General features: G+C 50.4%; 2 protein-coding genes across 2 annotated transcripts; one reads left to right on the forward strand and one right to left on the reverse strand.

The window, feature by feature from the left end:
• Positions 1 to 1556: 1556 nt before the first annotated feature.
• On the reverse strand, positions 1557 to 2685 carry LOC119311625. Its single transcript, XM_037587283.1, has one exon. It carries the CDS (start codon positions 2579 to 2581, stop codon positions 1832 to 1834), a length of 750 nt encoding a protein of 249 aa, XP_037443180.1. The 5' UTR covers positions 2582 to 2685; the 3' UTR covers positions 1557 to 1831.
• Positions 2686 to 9961: 7276 nt separating this feature from the next.
• On the forward strand, positions 9962 to 19733 carry LOC119350838. The gene is made up of 4 exons (XM_037618478.1): positions 9962 to 10072; positions 18127 to 18450; positions 19495 to 19614; positions 19708 to 19733. The coding sequence occupies exons 1-4, from the start codon at positions 9962 to 9964 to the stop codon at positions 19711 to 19713; spliced, it is 561 nt and encodes a 186-aa protein (XP_037474375.1). The 3' UTR covers positions 19714 to 19733.
• The last annotated feature ends 752 nt before the right edge of the window (positions 19734 to 20485 follow it).

The following is a 20485-nucleotide window of genomic DNA, read 5'->3' on the forward strand; positions in this document are numbered from 1 at the left end:
TAACATACTTAAGGTGGTGAAGACTCCTATTGCAGCCACAGATCCTACACATATAGTTCAATGAAGACCAAATGCTTGGGATGGTTTGAGAAGTAACATACTTAAGGTGGTCAAATTCTTGTTAGGGAAGCGAGGTGGGACTAAAAATAGCGCCTGCCACAACCTATTTAGTACCGGTTCGTGCCACGAACCGGTACTAAAGGTGCTGGCCGGGCACCAGCATCTTTACTACCGGTTCGTGGCACGAACCGGTACTAAAGATTTCCAAAGAACCGGTACTAAAGGTCACCTCCCGCCAAGTCATTTGAACCGGCACTAATGAGAGCATTAGTGCCGGCTCATATGCCAACCGATACTAATGTTTCACATATTAGGTCCTTTTTCTACTAGTGCTAAAATTCTTTGCCAATCCCTTAGGTTGCTCCTAACTGAACTTCTTCGAAAAGAAATGTTAAAAAGAACCGAACTAAGTATATGTGCAACAGAAACATGTTTTCTCTGTACAATGTTATACAAAGTAGGATATCTCAGATTTAATGCTTGATTTCCCTAAAGCGAACCTGCGTACCGTCTTTTAAAATAAAAGAACCGAAACTCATGAATGTATCTTTAATATCCAAAAGTGAGAATCTGATGCCTTCTTTGAGCAGCTACCCAATGTCTTATATTTGAATTTTTTTCTCAGTAACTCTTGCCAAAGCCCTTTCCCATTACATAGTTTAAAAAGCCATTTGCTTAGTAGGCATTTATTTCGTATATCCAGGTTTTGAATTCCCAATCCTCCCTGGTATTTTGGTTGGCACATTAGATCCCATTTAGAGCCTGTATTTTCGTTTGTGTTGGTCATTCTGCCAATAGAAACGTGACCTAGAACAGTCAATTTTCTCAAGGACCCCTCTTGGGACCTCAAATAAGGACATCATAAACGTCGGTAAACTGGACAACACCAAATTTATGAGCACTAAACATCTTGGTACGGAGTAGGTGATAACAGCTACTCCCTCCTTTCCGGTTTATAGGGCTTATCTCAAAATTTTAGTTTTTCCATTTTATAAGGCTCAATTTGGTTGTTTCCCATCACAAGTTCAGATTTCAAGGTGCATTAAATCATTGCATGCAAGTATTAAGAAAAAATTGACCAATGCATGTACTTTATGCATGCATGCATTGCAATTAATGCATTGATAAACATAATTTTTTTAGTATAACAAGAGCATTAATTGGATGCTTTTACAAACTACAAAAAGTATTCCATCACTCACCATCTATCTTGGTTGGTGAGATTTTTGAATTGAGCCCTATAAACCGGAAAGGAGGGAGTATTGTCTAGCTCATCGGTTCGTGCGAGCGGACCTGGTATCATGTCTAGGCTCCACCCGTGGAGCTTATTGGTGATTCGTTAGAGGATCGGTTGGAGGGTGCATTACACTTACACCCAACACTAATGTGCACTACTGCTTTGGTATGAGCAACGGAGCCGGAGGATTCTGACGCAGCATATCCATAATTCCGTAGCCCACGTTGTATAACGAGAAAAGAACAGGAAAAACCCTTTGTTGTAAATAGCTTCCTCTTTATTTTCAATAAATTTCTCTGTAGGAGTGTAGGGGCTGCGGCCCCTCCAGTTTCATTAAAAAAAAGAACAGGAAAAGTGGAAAACCGAATACAGAAAGACATTACAGAACTGCACTCGATGCTCGCATAGAGTCTCAAATCAAAAACTTAGAAGTTGAAAGGCAAAGGAGCGACAGGTGAATTGCATGCCAGGTGGAGGTGAGCGCCGAGGGAGACGATGACCAGCCAGCCCCTCATCCTCAAGACGTGGTGGCAATCAACTGAAGGCCGCCGATAGGACTTCGAGCACCGGCGATGCCAAGCCTCCGGTTGCTGCGTTGACCGCGACATGAAAGCTTGTCTTGAGAAGAAACTTGGCGACAGAGGAACGACGGCTCCGTCTGACGGTAAGGCTCTGGCTGCTGCTGCTGCTAGTTTGGCTTGCATAACTGACCTGCGCGGTGGTGCAGACATGACTGCCGCTGGCATGGTGACCACTGTTAGTGCTCTGGCGGCCACTGCTGGGCGCGCCGGAGGCGCACGCGATGTTTACTTTGAACGGACAAGAGCAGACGTAGTTCCACACGGACAATTCCTTGCAGCCGCACTTGCATGTGCCGACTGAAGGGACCAGGCGAAGGTCATGCCGTGGGTGGAGAGGGCTACGGATGGTCTGCGGGAGCAAGGTGCAGAGAGGGTGCACATCGAAGAGGCAATCGGTGCAGCGGTACACCAAGTCTCCCGGGGGACAGCCCTCCATGCAGAGGTCGCAGACCCATCCATCACAGGAGCTGGGCATGCGGCTTAGCGTGAGGGTGTGCCAGGGGTGCGCGAAGAAGGAGATTGTCTGCTTGAAGTAATCGGCGCAAGCCTCATGGATGTCGAAGTCGCAGGCGCTGCAGCGGTAGCCCATGAGGCCGGCCAGCTTGGATCGGCAGATGTCGCATATGTGGTTGGAAGTGCCATTGTACTGCGTCTTCAGAAGCACATGTGGGTCGGCGAAGTGTCTCCGGTGACCAGACGCCATGACTCTGGCCAAACAAAGATATGTATGTGTTTTTGGTTTGGACAAACACAAGAGAACCCCCGATGCTAAACTGAGCTAAGCTAAGCTAAGCCTGACTCTGGGGAGTTGGGCTTGGGTATGCCCTTCCGGAGCAAATCAATTAGTATATATATAGAGGGACACTAGCGGGAAATACTCATTGGTTCCTGGGGACATCTGTCCCCGGAATCTCACCCCACATCCGACCCTGCCTATTAGTATTTTTCTATGCCAGCGTTTCGTATTGCAACGTTCTCTCCCGCTCCTTTTCTGGTATTTTATTCCTCCTGACCTGTTCCGCTGCATGTCCCACACTCATTTATCCATCTACCTCCTCCCCAACTGTACCTGACATTGCGTGCTGCATTATCACATAGATTAGTCTGTACTGCTAATTACATGTACTGGCCATCAAACAGAGTACGTTATTATTCTTCCGGCCCCCACCGTGATCAGTGTTCATCAGTTATTCTAATTACATGGAGTGGCCATCAAACGAATATTTCACTAAGCAACGAATATCACTGTTCATCCGCGACCAACCCATGTGCTGTTATCTCCCCGCTTCACTATCCTACCCTGCCACAGCACACCACTCTTCCCTCCCCAAACCACCTTCTCTTCCCCGCCACTCTATTCCACTACGAACCCTAGATCCGGAATTCCGACCTCGTCGACCCCTTCTTTGCGCCCCATCCCCAATCTTCCCTTCTTCAGCAGTGGTCATCCACGGAGGAGGGATCTGAAGCACGCTCTCCGCTCCTGCAACACGCGGTCGTCACCGTCAGGTGAGCTTTCCAAATCCATCCATGCCCCTTCTTGTCGGGGGTTGGGTGCGACATATGCCAAAGGATAACTTATCATGGTGGGAGCGAGTAGAACGTCGCCGGTGCCTGGAAACGGGATGAGGCGAAGGCATGCACGCCGGCGGATCTTACCCAGCTTCAGGGCTCTACGAGGAGATAACACCCCTACTGCTACTCTGCCGGGTCTCCGCATGATCACTATGACAAAGTGAATACAAGGTTGCTCCTAGAGCTGTTTCCTGGAGGTAGGAGAAGGCAAGGCCTGCTCCTTCCTTCCTATATGGTCTGGTCTAGTGCTAAAGTAGCTATCCCCCTTGCATGGGTGCCCTGGGGGGCTTATATAGGCCCGCCCCCAGGGATACAATGGTAATCCGGCGGGGTGCGGGTCCCAGCCGTCCGTCTCTCAGACCGCCGTCTTCTCCGCCGACTGCTGGGGCCCGCCGACGGGCCTGGTACTGTAGCCGTGCTTCTCATGACGCTGGCTTGGTCATGGGGTCGTGGCAACAGTGCCGCCACCTGGCGGACGATCACTGTTGCCATTCCCCGTCTTGTCTGGTTAATGGCGCGTGGGGCCCCTGGGGAGGGGCTGGCCGACTTCCGGGGGCCGACTCCCAACGGGTCCGTCTTGTGGCGCTCTTGCCATCTTCTGTACCCCCGCTGACGGGCGGGACCCGCCGTCTCTGGGCCATACAGGTAGGCCATCGTGGGCACAGTGCGCTGCCCACGGGGGCTGAGATCAGGGCAGGCATGGCAACAGTGCCGCGCTGGATGGAGATCTCCAGCGATACGGCGCACTGTAGCCATGCCGGCCCTTCGTAAGCGGGACAGGGACGGCCACGCGGTGACCGTACCCTGTCCCGTGCATCGTGGCGAAGGCAGGAGGTGGTTGGAGTCGCGGGCCGACTACCCATAGTCGGCTTATCTTGAAGTCGCCAGCTGAGAGTCGGCTTATCTCGAAGTCGTCAGCTAAGAGTCGGCTTAACTCGAAGTCGCCCCTGGGATTCGGCCGTGAGGGGCAGTTGCCGCCGACTCCCAGGAGGCGGCTCTTTATCGTGGGGTCTTGAGGGGCGCAGTCCGCCTCGATGTCTTGAAAGGTTCAGGGGCTCGGGTTAGCCTTCCCGTGGCCCATTACTCCGACAGTAGTCCCCGAAGCTGGTGAGGCACCGAGGATGACACGTCGAGGAGTCCCAACAGTTTCCTCCTTCTGGTGGTGGAATCTGGACCTTGCTCGCCGTCTTCCTCTAGGCCGACTGGCTGGAGCCGGACTCGCAGAAAGCCGTCTTGCCCCTTAAAGAGTTTGAAGGTCGCAGCGGGATCCAGGTAGCATGCCTGATAAGCTTCCGGGCAGCCGCCCGTTGCGGATCCGTCGCGCGGTGCCACGTGGCAGGGTCAGTCTGCCCACCCACGCACGCGACGGGACAGGACCTCAGGCGGGGCCCGCCACTACCGCGCCTCGGCATGCGAACGGATCCGTTGCGGCTGTGCGGACGGTTGGGATTCCCATGTGCAGTTACTTCGTGTGGTAAATCGTGGGGGGCGTGGGGTGCTGGACACAGTTAATCCCACGCCCGCCCCATCGGCTTCTCAGCCCACGAGCCTATAAGTAGGCGGGAGGAGGGGGGCAGCGGAGCACGCGCGCCCATTTCCCCTACTCCCCTTGCTTCCTCTTGCTTCTTCTTCCTCTCGCCACCGCCGCACTGAACCACTCCGCGCCCGCAGCGATGAGTTCTTCCTCCGCCGCCGCGCCCCCTGCCGTGCGCTCCGACGTGTGGGACGGCTCCGAGGTGGACGATGACCACATCGAGTTCCTCCGCAAGACGCGTCGCCTCCCTGACGTGGACCTAGTGCGAGCTCGCGCCGCGCCGGAGAGGGAAGTGTCGCCGGCACCGGAGGAGGGAGAGCGGATCGTGTTCTGCTCGCACCTCATGCGCGACCTGGGGCTGCCGACGAGCGGTTTCTTCCACTCCTTCTTGGAGTTTCACGGGCTCCAGCCGCACCACCTTACCTCGAACACGGTGGTGCTGCTGGCTGCCTTCGCCACCTTGTGCGAAGGCTTTCTCGGCGTTCTCCCCACCATCGAGCTATGGGGGGGATTCTTTCAGTCCAAGCTCGGCACGCACGTCGCCGGCGTGCCGGCCCAGTGTGGTGCCTTCATCGCGATGCGGAGATCGGTGGCCGACAACCCATTCCCCACCATTTCGCTGATCAAGTCGGTGAAGATGTGGCAGCGGTCGTATTTTTATGTGAAGAACGTCGCCCCGGACGATGACTGGGTCAACATGCCGCCTTACGAAGCCGGCGCATCGGCTGGGAGGCTTCCCAGCTGGTCCCACCGGGTCAAGACGCTGAATCCTGCAGGCGCCTCCGCCGTCGTACGACTCCGAGTGCTGACGCAGTCGGAGGGTCTGACCGGGACCGACTTGCTGGCTGCCTTCGTGGCGCGCCGAGTCCTCCCGCTTCAAGGCCGACCTCATCTAATCTGTCAGATGAGCGGCCACCGGGACCCGAGTCGGATGTGCTCCAAGGACATGCCTCACGCGGAGGTGACGGACACGGTGATATCTAAAGTACTCCGACCAACTCATCGGGCGTGCAGAAGGCGATGCGTGTGCAGGCAAGCCAACATTTATAGCTCAAGCACGGAAAAACGCGTCTTGCAACTGTACGCGATCTTGTACTGTCCAGTTCTTCGCACAGTACAACACTATTCTTCCCATGTATATGTCGCACCCCACCAAAAATTAACCAACGTATAGCGATAAATGCTACTTTAACTACTGATCGTGATGCACTTTCTAACGACGACAATTCCAGGGACAGATGTCCCCATAGACCAAAAGTTCGCCTCCGCATCTCCAGTGGTTCGTATCTTTTGAGACTTTGAGCTCCAACAATGTTTCAATCATATTCGGCGCATACCTTGTCAAAGAGAAGTCATTATCCTCCATAGCAAGTGGCCCATATTGTGTTGACATTGACATTCTGTACGCGCTATTTTCAATGTGTTTGCTGTTAGAACATTATCCTTTGGGGAGTTTGGACACACAGACTTGGTCAGCCGTAACGTTCCAAGCATATCTCTATTTTTTTTTCTTCAGGGAGAAGCAGTTGGAACATGGGCTAATAAATAATTGTGACTTTGTGAGTGGTAGCAGACCACATCCAATCATAATGTGATCCAAATTTAAGCGGATGTGGTGAACGCGATCGATAAAAAAGAATGTAATGTATTATTCAGATTTATGAATTCTATGTCTTGTATTTGAGCTCCATAAGGGTGAGGAATCATTTGCAAAGCCAACAGGCGTGTCCGCGTGAGACACCGTCGTGGCCTCCGACTAAAGGCCTAAGAGCAACTCCAACAGGGAGACCAAAACAGACGCCGATTTTGTCTGTTTGCGTCACTCGTCCGCGTGTCCGCATCCGTTTTTTCGTTTGGGTCGGCTAATGCGCCCAACGGAAGGCAGACGCATTTTTTTGCATGTCCGCGTTGGCATTCAATTGAACACTTGATGGGCGTGCTCCCGCGCCACCTCGCCCCGTCCCCACGCCCGCGAGCTCCGCCTCCTCGCACGCGAGCTCCCGGCCGCCGCTCGCCGCGCAAGCCCCACCCTCCACCCCACAGCTCACTCCGTCCCCGCGCCCGCATGTGCTCCATGTTGCATGCTCCGGGTTGCGCCCGCCTGCGCTCCGAGTGCCGCGTGCGGCTGGCCGCGGCTAGCTTGCTAGCTAGCACATGCATGCACGGCTCGGACATGCTCGCACGCTCCTCCTCCTCGCCAACGACATCTAGGTGCTCGTGTACGACTCGCACCTGCCGTGGGCGCGAAACGTGGCGAGTGAGGCCGGCGAGGTCTCCACGGGGCGGGTCGCGCAGCCGCTGGCGGACGGGAGCGCGCTCCGGGGGAGGCTCTCCGTGGAGCTCGAGCCCGACGACGTGCCGCCGTTCGTCGCCGCGCCGACGTGGTACCCGGCGTTCACGGACTCGGCGCTGTCGCAGTTCGACGGGCTGGACCAGGCCGACCACGTGCTCGTCAACTCCTTCCGCGACCTCGAGCCAATGGTGAGCACCAGCGACCACCACCTGGACCAGGCCGTCGCGGCGGGGCCGGGCGCGGCCGGGGCGAGGCGAGTCGAGGATGGTCGCGGCCGGGTGCAGCCGAGCACAACGAGGCGAGGCCACGGCGAGTTGAGGACGGGCACGGGTGGGCGCGGCAGGGCGCGGCGAGGCGACGCTAGGCGCAACCGGACGCAGCAGCGGGGCGCCGCTGGGAGCGGCGAGGCGAGGCCATGGCGAGTCGACGCCGGGCGCAGCAGGGCGAAGCCACGGTGAGGAGCGGGGTCGACAAAGATGCCACGGGAGGAGGCCGGCGAGGCGCTCGCGGTGTGGCATGGATGAGGAGAGAGAAAAAGGATGAGAGAGATGGGTGTGACGGGTCGGTGGTTGGATGACATGTGGGCCCCGTGGCACATGCAGTGGGCAGAAGCGGACGAGGAGAGCAGAGAAAACGTCCGCTTTGTGTCCGCCGGCGACCCAAATGCAACCCAAATTTGAGACGGAAATAGGTCCGCGCGGACGCAAAATGGAAATGGGTCTGTGCGTTGGGCAGTTTTTTTTGTCCGCGCCAACCCAAACGGACACAGGCGGATGAAATGGGTCGCCCCTTTGGAGTTGCTCTAAGAGCAACTCCAATGGGGAGACCCATTTTGTCCGTTTGGGTCATCCGGACAGAAAAGATGGTCCAACGGGGCGACCCAAACGGACAAGGCATCCGCCCGCTGTCCGCTTACTGTCCGTCCCAGACCCAAACTGAACGCAAATATGGGAAGAAATGAGTCCGCGACGGACAAAAGCGGACGCTCTCGTTGCTCGCTCGTGTCCTCGCGTGTCCGACCTGGTCCCACGCATCAGCGACCCGCAGATGCAATTCAGCCCCCGAAGCACAGCGCGGCCGCCCGCTCGTCCCTAGCTCTCGCGCCGCCACCCCAATCCCATCCGCCGTTGGCCGGATCCGGCGCCGGCCGGCCAGATCCATCCCGTCCCGTGCGGATCCGCCGTCCCTCACCGGTCTTCGTGCCTTCGCCGGCCGTGCGCACCGGCGAGGCCACCGGCGCTGGCCGCTGTATACGCCGACCGGCCAGATCCATCCCGTCCCGCTACAGGCCTCCGCTCGCGGCGACGTAGCGCAGCGTGGCGTTGATGTCGCATGCGTTGTAGGTGTTGGCGCCGCCCGTGCAGTCGAGCACCTGCTGCTCCGACATGGAGATGAGCTCGCCCGCGGCCACAACAACAGCAGTTCGTTGGCCGGGCGCGGCCAGCTCGGGGAGGGAGGACCGGGGCGCGGTGAGCTCTTAGCCGCGACGAGTTCTTGGCCAGGCGCGGCGAGCTCGGGGCTGGCTGCGGCGAGCTCTTGGCTGGGCGCGGTGAGGGAGGGCCGGGCGCGGCGAGTTCTTGGCCGGCCGCGGCGAGCTTGAGGCCGGCTGCAGCGAGCTCTTGGCCGGGCGCGGCGTGGGAGGGCCGGACGCGGCGAGTTCTTGGCCGGCTGCGGCGAGCTCTTGGCCGGGCGCGGCGAGGGAGGGTCGGGCGCGGCAAGCTCTTTGCCGGGCGCGACGAGCTCGGGGCCGGCTGTGGCGAGCTCTTGGCCGGGCACGGCGAGGAACGGCCGGCCGCGGCGAGCTCGGGGCCAGGCACGGCGGCGAGCTCAGGGTGGGCGCGAGAGGGAAGCTGCGTCGCCATATTGCGTGTCCGCTTTTTGGTCTTGTGCGTTGAGTTCATCCACGAGCAGCCACTGTCCGGCTCATGTCTGTTAGACGAAGGATGGGCGCGGGAGGGAAGCTGTATTTTAGAGCAACTCCAACAGACCGACCCAAACGAACAAATAAAATACAGCTTGCGCAATTGTTCGAGAGACCGTGACCGCGATGGCGTGATGCGATTGGTGGACGACTATGATGGCGGATGGTTGTAGCTTATGGGACCGCGCACGGCGGACGGTAACATGCAGGACACCATGCATGCATGCTGGCCAGGTCAACCATGCTTCTGCAGACGCACGCGCGGGGTTCTACCATTCTGATGCGCGGCGTGGTACAGTGGTAGAGCACTAGAGCCCCCAGCCGTGAGGCCCCAATGTGTCGTGCTCTGCCGTAGTCGTTCACAATCAACCCAAGGATTGTTCTTTCGATACACTGTCTTCCGCGGTCTTGATGGGGCGGGTGTCTGTGAGTCAGAACGAACCCCGGCGGGTGCCGATGCTGCTACAGGTAGCAGGCCTTGTAACGAAGGGGTTAGAGCATCTCCAACAGCCGCCCTAAACTAACGTCGCGCCACAAATTAGATCGTTTTAGCACGCGCGCGACACGGTGGGTGGCTCCAGCGGGCGCGCAAAAACCGCGCGCGCGCTATAAAGAGTTGGACGCGCGGTCGGATGCATTATCTCGCGCGGTGTATTTTGGGCGTCCGCTTCCGCGCGCGGCACACTCGAGCGCTCGCGCCGCACTCTCTCCTCTCCTCCTCCTACGTCCCGCGCGCGCCGGAACCGACGCCCTGTCACCCATGGACGCGCACATCGGCACACCGCTCACCCCGTTGTACAGCCGCGACCCCCCCTCCCCCGCCGCTGCCGCCGCAGCCGCCGCCGCCGCCGGAAACCCTAACGTGGGGAGCGTTGGCGTCGCCACCGCCGGAGCTCCGCCGAGCGTCAGCCTCGCGCGCAGCCTCTTCTTGCCGCCGCGGATGACCACGGCGACGGGTGGCGTCGCGCCGGCGTCGTCCCGTGCCGCCGCCGCACCGTCGAAGCTCCCCAATGCGGCGCGACCGAAGAAGGGAAAAACATCCGCGAAGAAGAACAAGGCGGCGGACGGCTCCGGCAGCTCGAAGGCGAGGGGAAAGAAGCTTGCAGGGCGTTTGACGGGCGCGGCGGCTACCAAAGCGCCGGCGAGCTCACTCGTTGAGCCGGCCGCCGACGCGCACCACGTGTTCGACGAAATGCCCCCAAGGTGAAAAAAATTCAAACTTTTATTTTCTTGTTATTTTTTAATGCATCATCACATATAGATTACTTATTTGCATTGTTCAAAAAACTTTGTAGTCTCAACGATGATGCATACATGTCAACTATGGGTGTTGGGTCCAACAATTCGCATTGGTCTCAAACCAATGACATCCATTTTGAAGACCATGAGTTTGAGGTGGACGAGGAGGGTGAGGGCATTGTCGACGCGCCGAAAGAAAGAGCGGGCAATTACACCACCAACGATGACAAGTTACTATGCAATACTTGGTTGCAAGTGTCGAGAGATCCATCCGTTGAAGGTGATCAAAGTAGAGATGCTTATTGGGGGCAAATGAAAGAACACTTTGATTCTCACAACGTGAGTGGAATTGACAGCTCCGAGAGATCACTTCGCTCCCGATGGTCGACAATCAACTCGGATTGTCAAAAGTGGGCGGCCGCACAAAAGGCAGTTGACAAGATTAACCCAAGTGGCACAAATGAGGATGATAGAGTAAGTGGCATCTCATACATGTTCATCATACTTGTTTTTGGTGTCCGAAGTGCTAACTTGTTTTGTTTTTCTTATAGTACAACATTGCACAAAACTTGTTCAAAGAAGAGACGAGGACAACCAAGAAGGGGAAGATCAAGAAAGGAAGGATCTTCACATTGCCTCATTGCTATGAAGTGTTGAAGGATGATGAGAAATGGAAGAAGCGTGATGGTTTGGAAGATTTGCATTTGAGCAACAAACGCAAGCGAACAATTGAGTTGAATGATGATGAGGAGGAGGATGAGGATGATGCATCAAGTGATGATGGCAAGAGAAGCCCCACACCCAACTCGGTTTCATACTCGAAGCCAAAACGCCCGGATGGGTGCAAGAAAGACAAAACCGAAAAGAAGAAGAGGAAAGGAGATGATGAGCTCAAAAATGCTATGGAAGCTATTGTGAAGGCAAGAAAAGAAGCCAACGAGGTGAGGAAAATGGCAAGGAACCAAGATGTCGCGGCCGAGGAGAGGAGGTTGGCGGCTAAGGAGAGGAGGGTGGCCGCCGAGGAGAGGAAAGTGGCATTGGAGGAGAGGAAGGTGGGCATGGAGGAGCGAGCTAAGTTGTTGGAATGGGAAAAACACTTGTTCTTCTTGGACACATCTTTGTTCAATGATGCGCAAAAGAAATATGTCAACCTTGCCCGTGAAGAAGTCTTGAACCAAAAGAGAGCCATGATCCGCACAATGGGTGGCGGTGGCCTTGGCGGCATGGGTGGCGGTGGCCTCGGCGCCATGGGTGGCGGTGGCCTTGGCGGCATGGGAGGCATGGGTGCCTTGGGAGCCATGGGAGGCATCGGTGCATCTCCGGCTGCCATGGGAGGCATGGGTGGCTTTGGAGCACCCTCCGACGCTATGGCCGCCATGGGAGGCATGCATTTTGCTTCTCTCATGGGAGGCATGGTTGCACCTCCGGCCATGGGTGGAATGTCTTTCGATGTGCCTCCTCACACACATTCCCATGAAGATTCCGTTGAAGATCTTCCCAACACCGTCGGAGCTTCACGTGATGTGGTGCGTGGTGAGGTGAGGGAGTAAGATTCATCTTCGGAGGCGGAAGAATCGTCTTCGGAAGATGAGGACGAAGACGAGGAAGAGGATTGATGTGTCTTTTATTTGTGTCTTGAACTTTAATTTGCATTTTGAACTTGGTTGGGTGAGCTTGTGGGCATGAACTTTTATTCATCAACTTGTTTGTGTCAAATTTCACATGTTCATTGCATCTTGATGAATATTTCAAACTCATTTTGTGTTCAAAATGCCATATATGTTAAAATGCCCGGCGAGTTGCGCGCGCTGTATTCTTGCGCGCTGCTGGAACGGCGCGCGCTCGCTGCAGTTTAGCGCGGCTGCTGGAGCCAGCGCTGCGCGCCGCGCCAAACCGACCGAAGCGCGCGCTGCAAACCAGTTTTTTGCGCGCGCCGCGTTCGGCGCCCGTTGGAGATGCTCTTACTTTGGGGTGCTTGTGGCACGGTTGCGGCAGATGGCGAGGACGAGGGCGAGGGCGAGCGGCCAGTAGACACGCCGTTAGCTAGAGAGCTAGGATGGGGCTAGGTAGGGTGGGTCAAAAAAGAAACTAGCTATTGTATGTTTGGCAGGGCTCCCCACCGGGTCCAGCTTCGGCTCCTCCCGAGGAGCCCTGCCAAACGCTTTACTAGAGGAGCCATTTTTTATGAAAAACAGAGGAGTCAGCCATTTTGGAGGAGTCAGGAGGAGCACTGCAAAAACACCTACATCTTCGTAGTGCCTGTTTAGAATTGAAGTAATTTTATAGGAATAACACGGAATTTTACAGAAATTTAATTTCACATAAGAAACGTATGTACCGAAAGTGTTTCCTGCGCGAACCAACCTGTGGTTGAGATGGTTAGGTGGACAGTGGTATCCCCAACCCACCAGGGTTCAAATCCTGGTGCTCGCATTATTCAAGATTTCCGGCGATGCGCTTTCAGTGGGAGGAGACGTTCCCGTCGACGACGAGGCGCCTATGGTGACTTCGTAAATCTCAAGATAATATGCCGGCTCAGTCTTTCGAAGGTGCTCATAAGGGTAGGGTGTGCGTGTGTGCGTTCATAGGGGGTGAGTGTATGCACGTGTATATGAGCGCTTGTGTCTGTACTGATGCTAAAAGAAAATGTTTCCTGCGTTCCAAACAAGCCCTTAAAGAAGCCCAGTTTAGATTTAAAAAAAAGAGAGCCCAGTTTAGGACGCGGCCGTTCTTTTTTGTTCGCCTATCAATTCCAAACTATAAAACAATAATCTAACATCTCTAAATAACAAACACACACATGACACAATAATGATAAAGCCTTAACAGCAATACTGTATATCCCCAACTCAAGGCGTAACAGAAACAACCTTAAACTGAAAACACAAGATTATTACAGTCTGGGCGCTTATTGCAGATCTATAATACCTAAATAGTCTATCCCTATTATTTTATTTCTCTAAACACGCAAGCTATCCACATCATCATTCTTGCCACATCAGCTCCCACTACTGAATTTTCTGACATGTGATGAAGCCACATCATTCGCTATTGTCATTGTTTTATATAGTGTCTTACGATCAGCGCTGCAATTACTGCTACCGTAGCTTCGTACACTACTTCCCCACAACCCACCAGTTACATGCAGATTTGTCCTTTCGTCTCTCACAGCACTAGGTGCATGTAGAGAAAACCGGCGAGGCGGACGACCAGTCGGCTACATACAGGCAACGGGGAACCCTCCAGCATGCAGGTTGGTCCCTTCCTCTCCTCTTGACACTAGGTGCAGTGCATGCACACAAGGAAAAGGCAAGGCAGGCGAACATCGGGCTGCCGAGGTAAACGACCAGCTACCTAAATAAGTTATGATCTAGGCAACCAAATAGGCGCTGCTCCACTAAGCTGACCTTTGGACCTCTCCCCTTCGATATATAAACCACTTCGAAATCAAGAACCCGTTCACAGCTCTACTATTCTTCGGGCTGCCCCCTTTTCCAAACCCAACTTCACTTCCTCCAAGAGTCGTAGCCAATGCAGCAGTCTTGCCGACATCGAGTCTTGATCTGGTCGTTCAAGCCTAGAAGATGAAGTGTTGATCGTGCTGTCGGCGCCATCGTCATCATCGGTTCAAGCTAACCCAGCCCATCACCGTTTTTCTTGAATTCACCCAGAAGCAGCCAACGCACAACACGCGTCCCTGCGTGGATAGTACTACTCCGTATGGTTGGGAGGTAATAGAATGCTTTTTAGATTATGCAATTGGTGACCCTAGGAAAATTCAAAACTTTGTTCTTGCGATCTCAAGCTAATCCGCATGGTCGTTTCTCATATGAGCAAGTCTCACGGGCCATTCTGGTCAAGAGGCCATGCATGCAAACATGCCACACGTATCTATCATCAGCTCACGTAAAGATAGGATCAGGCACCGGAGTTTGTTGTGTAAAGCGTGCGTGTGTATCTCCCCTCTCTCCTCTGATGTATCTCAGATAAAATTGTACCCCGGAGTGGATAAATACAAGCATGTTATGACTTAACATATTGGGAATCATATCAAGTATGTTTTTCTTGGACTGCCATACCATTCTTTGCTATATTATATTCATAGCAGCTGTTCTTAATTGACTGTATCAGGGTTATTTCCGCTCTGACTGTATTGGTTGATACAGAAAAATTTTTCTTGCAGCTTTCAGTGTTGTCTCGACCCACCAATGGAGTTCTTTACTATCCGATTGATGATATTTCCTCGGATATATTCTGATCCTATTTCCAAAAGATAGATGAAACACCCATATGTGCAGAAGCGTTTTGTATCAGGGTGCAACGTGGAGGCAAAAGAAACTTTGTGCATGAAAAAACCATGTCCATGCATGAGGTCATCGACTTCTGACCCTAAAATCCACGATTTTCACTAATTCTATGAAGCACGTAGTACTGTAGTGGCGTAATCTCCGTGATGACATCATCAAGTGAAATAGATGCATGGCAAAGAATATGTCCTATATATCTACTGCTTTTGATGTGCCAATAGAATGTATGAGTTTGTTCCTTATTCCTACAGCTCCAAAATGGTTCTTGATTTTTAAGATGTATGGATCAGTTGGAAATGATTATTATATTTATCTACACTGAGACTATCAATTTAGTTTGCAAATCTGATTCCTTAACATATATAGTTACCTTCTATATATATCTTTTGACCGCACAAAAATTGAGAAATACTTTTTTGTTCACATTCATCTATCCTACTTTTTTCTTATGAATTCATCCCAATGTTTCATATTCAACTAACATATACAAGATGCAATGTTCTTTGTTATTTCTTTGAGAATTTCCTTATGAGACGACCAAACACGCTACATCATCAACAACGCATGCAGCTTCTTACAAACTACCCTACAGATTCTACCTAAAATTAGTAATTATGTTGCCTAAATTCAGAATTAGTTTATCACTACAGAGATCACCTTCATTTGTAATCAAGAAAAATGTCATTAATACAACTTCTACTACTTGCAATTGTGACATACCAAAATTTCCGCAGCAATGCGCGGGGTATCATCTAGTTATTACAGTCTGAGCTGTTATTGCAGCGTGTCACATGTGTGTACACACACATGAAGGAAAAAGAAAGTACGTATAGAAGGCAAAACCGCAAAGGTAAATAGCTGATACTTGTTGCGAAAAAATAGAGAAACAAGCAATATTTGATACGAGAATGGACGTTTGGAGGCCGGGCTCCATGGAGCCTGGAATTTTTGAAAAAAAATCAAAATTCAAACTTTTTGAATTCAAAAAAATCTATAGAAAAATATGCAAGTATGCAAGGATGAAATGTATATGTGTGCAAAAATTCAGGATAAAATATGCTGAAATGCGATCTCACTATTAGGAAAACTAGCATTAACGACGATGTCCCGTAAACACTTGGTCGTTAAACGTTAGTATAAGTTGAGTCCCCGCAGGTAAAATCAGCCTCTACCTAATAGCTACCCAGTAGCACACGCATATCCAACCTTTTTCACAAATATTTGGTGCTCGATTAAAAAGTAAATCGGACTTCCAATGGATAACCCTCCGTAACAGCCAGTTTTTTAATCCATTATTATAGGATCCCGTTCATCTCCGTACGCAGCTTTCTTCTCTCCTTCCTTCTTACCTCCAGATCACATCTAGCTTCTCTTCTCCTATGGCTATCCGCGCTGAAGCCTACACCTCGCCGGTCGCCTTGACCCTGGCGCGTCCGCGCTGCTGCCTGCAAGTAGGCGGCCGCCTCGACCCGTCGCGTCCGCACTGCCACCTGCACCTCACCGATCGCCAGGGGCGGAGCCAGGATTTGAACGTCTATCAGTTCTTAAATATATTGTCGATATCATACAAAAATGACAATATTTGTTTTGTAATTACATTAAAATAGCTACAGTTTTTTTATTAGCTTAGATGTATATTTACGCACAACAGGCCCATCAAACCATCAGATGTAAGCTCTGTAGTGATTTCACTCCTAAATTTCATAGTTTTAAATAGCGCGCTATGCCTCTTAGAGGCGGACGTCTTCTAAGTGCTATAGCATGATATTTAAAATGTTGGTTCATGTGTTTGAATTAAAGTTTTTTAGCGCAACTCTTCTTCTAAACGCTATAGCGAGCTATTTAAAAGATTGTAAAATATAGGCATGTTACTTAGCATTTTCATCAGTAAAGTGGATGGTTTAAACAAATGGACTCAATTTTTTATTATTGGCAGTGTCTTCTTCTTCACGCTTTCTAGTTACTACAAAAACAGATTTACCATTTGTCATTGATTCTAACTAGTACTCCCTCCGACCATAACGACGGAGGAAGTAGTTTGTATAATCTAAATGTAAAATTAATATATTATACTATGTAGCATACCTTGGGTTGAGATTAGACAGATCCACAAGTTTTGATGTGAGAGCCGAGAGGAGGAGATGTTTGCCAATTAGTAGATCAGCTCGTGGAGTTCTGGTAGACTCGTATCAGACGCGCGGAATCTGCACCTTCGTCAGTCAGGTCGCCAATGGTGCTCGTGCGACAGGTCTGCCGATCGCTTAAGCCCTAGCTCCATGGCGGCGGCGGGAACGATCGAGGATGGAGTCGAGGTCGAGCAAACGGATGACAAAGCGGTGTATTGTGTCTGTATTGGTCCAACTGATCGACAAGTAATACGCAGACCAGCAGATCACGTGGCCTGTGGGCTGTAAATTTTGGGCTTGGGCTATTTGAAACTACTTAGATACCGGAGGTCAGGACTACGGGTTTGCTAATGGCCGGATATTAATTAGTAATAGTCGTGAGACTAGGTCCAGCGTATCCATCGCTCAAAAAGATTTGGAAATGTTAACGCCCACACGTCTCCATCACCACTCATTTTGCCACGTATGAATAGATGACATCAGCAGAATTTTTTTTGGTTTTCGGCTTAAAAATGTTGTATCTCCTAAATAAAAAAGCGAACTAAAAATTCATTTTCACCATTAAATCCGTCTCGACGAGATCTTCAAAACTAGACCCCATGTTGATATGTTTCGACGATTTTTTTTTTGCCAGAAGTTGCCACAGTGTTTACACTGCAATTGCCATAGGGCTTAAACTAAAGTTGCCATGTGGCAATTTTAGTTTGTAGATCATGGCAATTTTAGTATTTTGATGATGGCAACTCCAGTACTTTGACCATGAAAATTATTTTTTGTATGAACCATGGCAATTTTACGTGCATGTATCATGGCAATTTTAGTTTATGGTTCATGGCAAGTCTAGTTTCTTAATTCCCCGTTTTATAAATGTCAAAAATTACTTTTAAATGTAGAAGAAAATAGCTGAAATATATCATGGCAACTTCAGTGTAAACATCATGGCAATTCATATGCAATAGACATGGCAACTTTTAATCCAAATTTTTTTTCATCAAAACATATCAACATGGGATCTAGTTTCGAAGATCTCATCGCGAGGGATTTAATGGTGAAAACGGATTTTCAATCGGATTTTTCGTTTAAGAGATAAAACATTTTAAAAACTGAAAATCCAAAAAAATTCCTGCATGCATGCATGCGATGACGTGGCAATCTGTTTACATTAAAGACGTGTGGTGCGTCTCCCTTCCTGCCACACGTGTGACAGTTAGCGCGAGCCAAAAGATTAAAATCCAACGTAGCCTCAACGCTAGTCCCCGCTGAGCGTCGTTGAGGGGGGCCGATCGATAGGGGGGGTCTGGCCCCCGCTCGCCCCCCCTGTGGCTCCGCCACTGCCGGTCGCGTCGACCCATCCACGCTACTGCCTGCAAGTCGCCGGTCGCCTCGACACATGGCGTCCGCGCTGCAGCCTGCACCTTGCCGGTCGCCTCCACCCCTACGCGTCCGCGCTACTGCCTGCAAGTCGCCGGTCGCCTCGACCCCGTCACGTCTGCACTGCTGCCTGCACATGGCCGGTTGCCTGGCCCCAGTGCGCCCGAGCTACCGCCTGCATATCGCCATTCGCCAACGCTACATTGGTTGGTTTCCTCCTTCCCCTGTTTTTTTGTTGTTGTGGGTCCTTCCTGTACGCAGAACAGTGGGGTGGCTATACTTTAAGAAGGTGATCATGATAATACAGTAGTAGGATATTATAACATATTGAGAGACATAGATGAGCTGCAAAATTTAGGTGTAAGGCACTAAGACGTGTGACATTGTTCCGTTGCAAATGGATTGACGTAGTTAACAAAGAGCATGGATGAAGAAAGACAACAAGCATGAAATTGTTAGTCTTAACCTGCAGTGTTTATTTCGAACAGATGAGCTTTCATTCTGGCTAGTCAAGTTTTCGAACAGATAAGGACAATCTTTTTAAGGGATGTCACACAGTTGTGCAAAATCCATCACGTCATGCTTATAATGTACCACACGGACATTCTGATAATGTACAACCAAAGACGACTTGCTTCAAAATTTGGTTCTGTACTTATGCAAATCTTAATCTGTAGTAAGAGAACAACATGATGCCACTAGTTTATGTAAGCCTTAATCTGTAGTTATCCATATGCTTCCTATTGCAGCTGTTACCTTATTCATAAACAGTGACACAAGAAGTCTTGTACTTACGTTTTCTTATCTTAGCGTTCAGTACATCAAACATTCACTTATTTAATTTAATTTTACTTCGCACAGACTCTCCACACACTTCAAACTAACACTCTAGATTATCACAATGAGGCTCATATGCGAGAAGAGCAACTATGAAAAAAATATGAGTTAGCTACAAAAGGTACTACACAAACCTAAAAATATCATTCAAGATATAACGTGGTTGCTAGCTTTCCTAGATACAAATGATGCGCCGACAAATACTCTTGTTCAGTGCAAATTGGGATGCGGATGATTTCGAAAGTGAGTTTCTAACTAGTTTGTACTGTATGGAGAATTTGTTTCTACATGTTTTCAAGTTACTCATAATATATTGTAGCTATGAAAGTTGAAGTTGATGCTAACAATGGCAGTGACATAGGAAATGATATGGGTGAATTTGATGCTATGTAAAAATGTCATTTTTTCCCTAGCAAGTGAAACTTGTACTTGAAGAAAAGTCCAATGGCGTGGTACAAGAAGTGTCAGAAATTAAGTGGCTTATGTTTGGTACATCTCTAAGTGATAGTTCTCATGAAAGCCAGCATGAACAAGTAAGTAGTTCTTATACATATATTTTATATGCCATGCGTTCTGTTGATTTATTTACATGGATTGACTTTCATAAAGTACTCAACGTTTTGTAGGACTGATGGTCCATCGTAAATATTTATCGAAGGAATTGTAACCGCCAATGAAGAATGATATCCATTCAAGCAACACGATGGTGTCCCTCGATTGAAGATTATTAAATATTATCTTTTCTAGTTTCTCGTTTTCCAGTTAGACATGAGAAAGTACATTGGTCATATAAGCAATGCTTTTGACTCAGATATTGTATATTTTAATTCCAGAATCGCATGTCAGAATTTTGTTAATTTACCTGATTTCTATTAAGAAAGTGGTTATCTTTCAATTCATATTCTTATGTTTCTATGTTAATGTTGATGTTACTATTCAAATGTCGAAAGATTCATAAAGTGATCACTGAACGAAAATTTATTACTGAATATAAGTTATTCGAAGGATATCATAATAGTGAAGAGAGTGGCTGTTGATACTATAAAGAGGTTGTTAAGGATACTTTGGTAACCATAGGAATATTATTAGCGATGAAAAATGTGGTTGTTAATACTGAGTGTGGTCGTTATTGCCACGGGATTGACGACAACACACTACCCCGTTGTTACATTAGTAACGACCACAAGATGTGGTCGTTATACTTTTAACGAGGGAGCCTATTACGACCAGCAAATTGTGGTCGTTAATGACCATTAACAACCACAACCCAAGTTTTAGCGACCACATATACCGTCGTTAAAAACCGTTTTCCTAGTAGTGTCTGTACAAAAAAGACAAATTCATGGCATGGGAGGATAAATAGTACCATGTGTTAAAATGTCTCAGATTTGTCTTTTTTGCACA

Source organism: Triticum dicoccoides, chromosome 1B (assembly GCF_002162155.2).
Source record: "Triticum dicoccoides isolate Atlit2015 ecotype Zavitan chromosome 1B, WEW_v2.0, whole genome shotgun sequence".
Classification (NCBI taxonomy): domain Eukaryota; kingdom Viridiplantae; phylum Streptophyta; class Magnoliopsida; order Poales; family Poaceae; genus Triticum; species Triticum dicoccoides.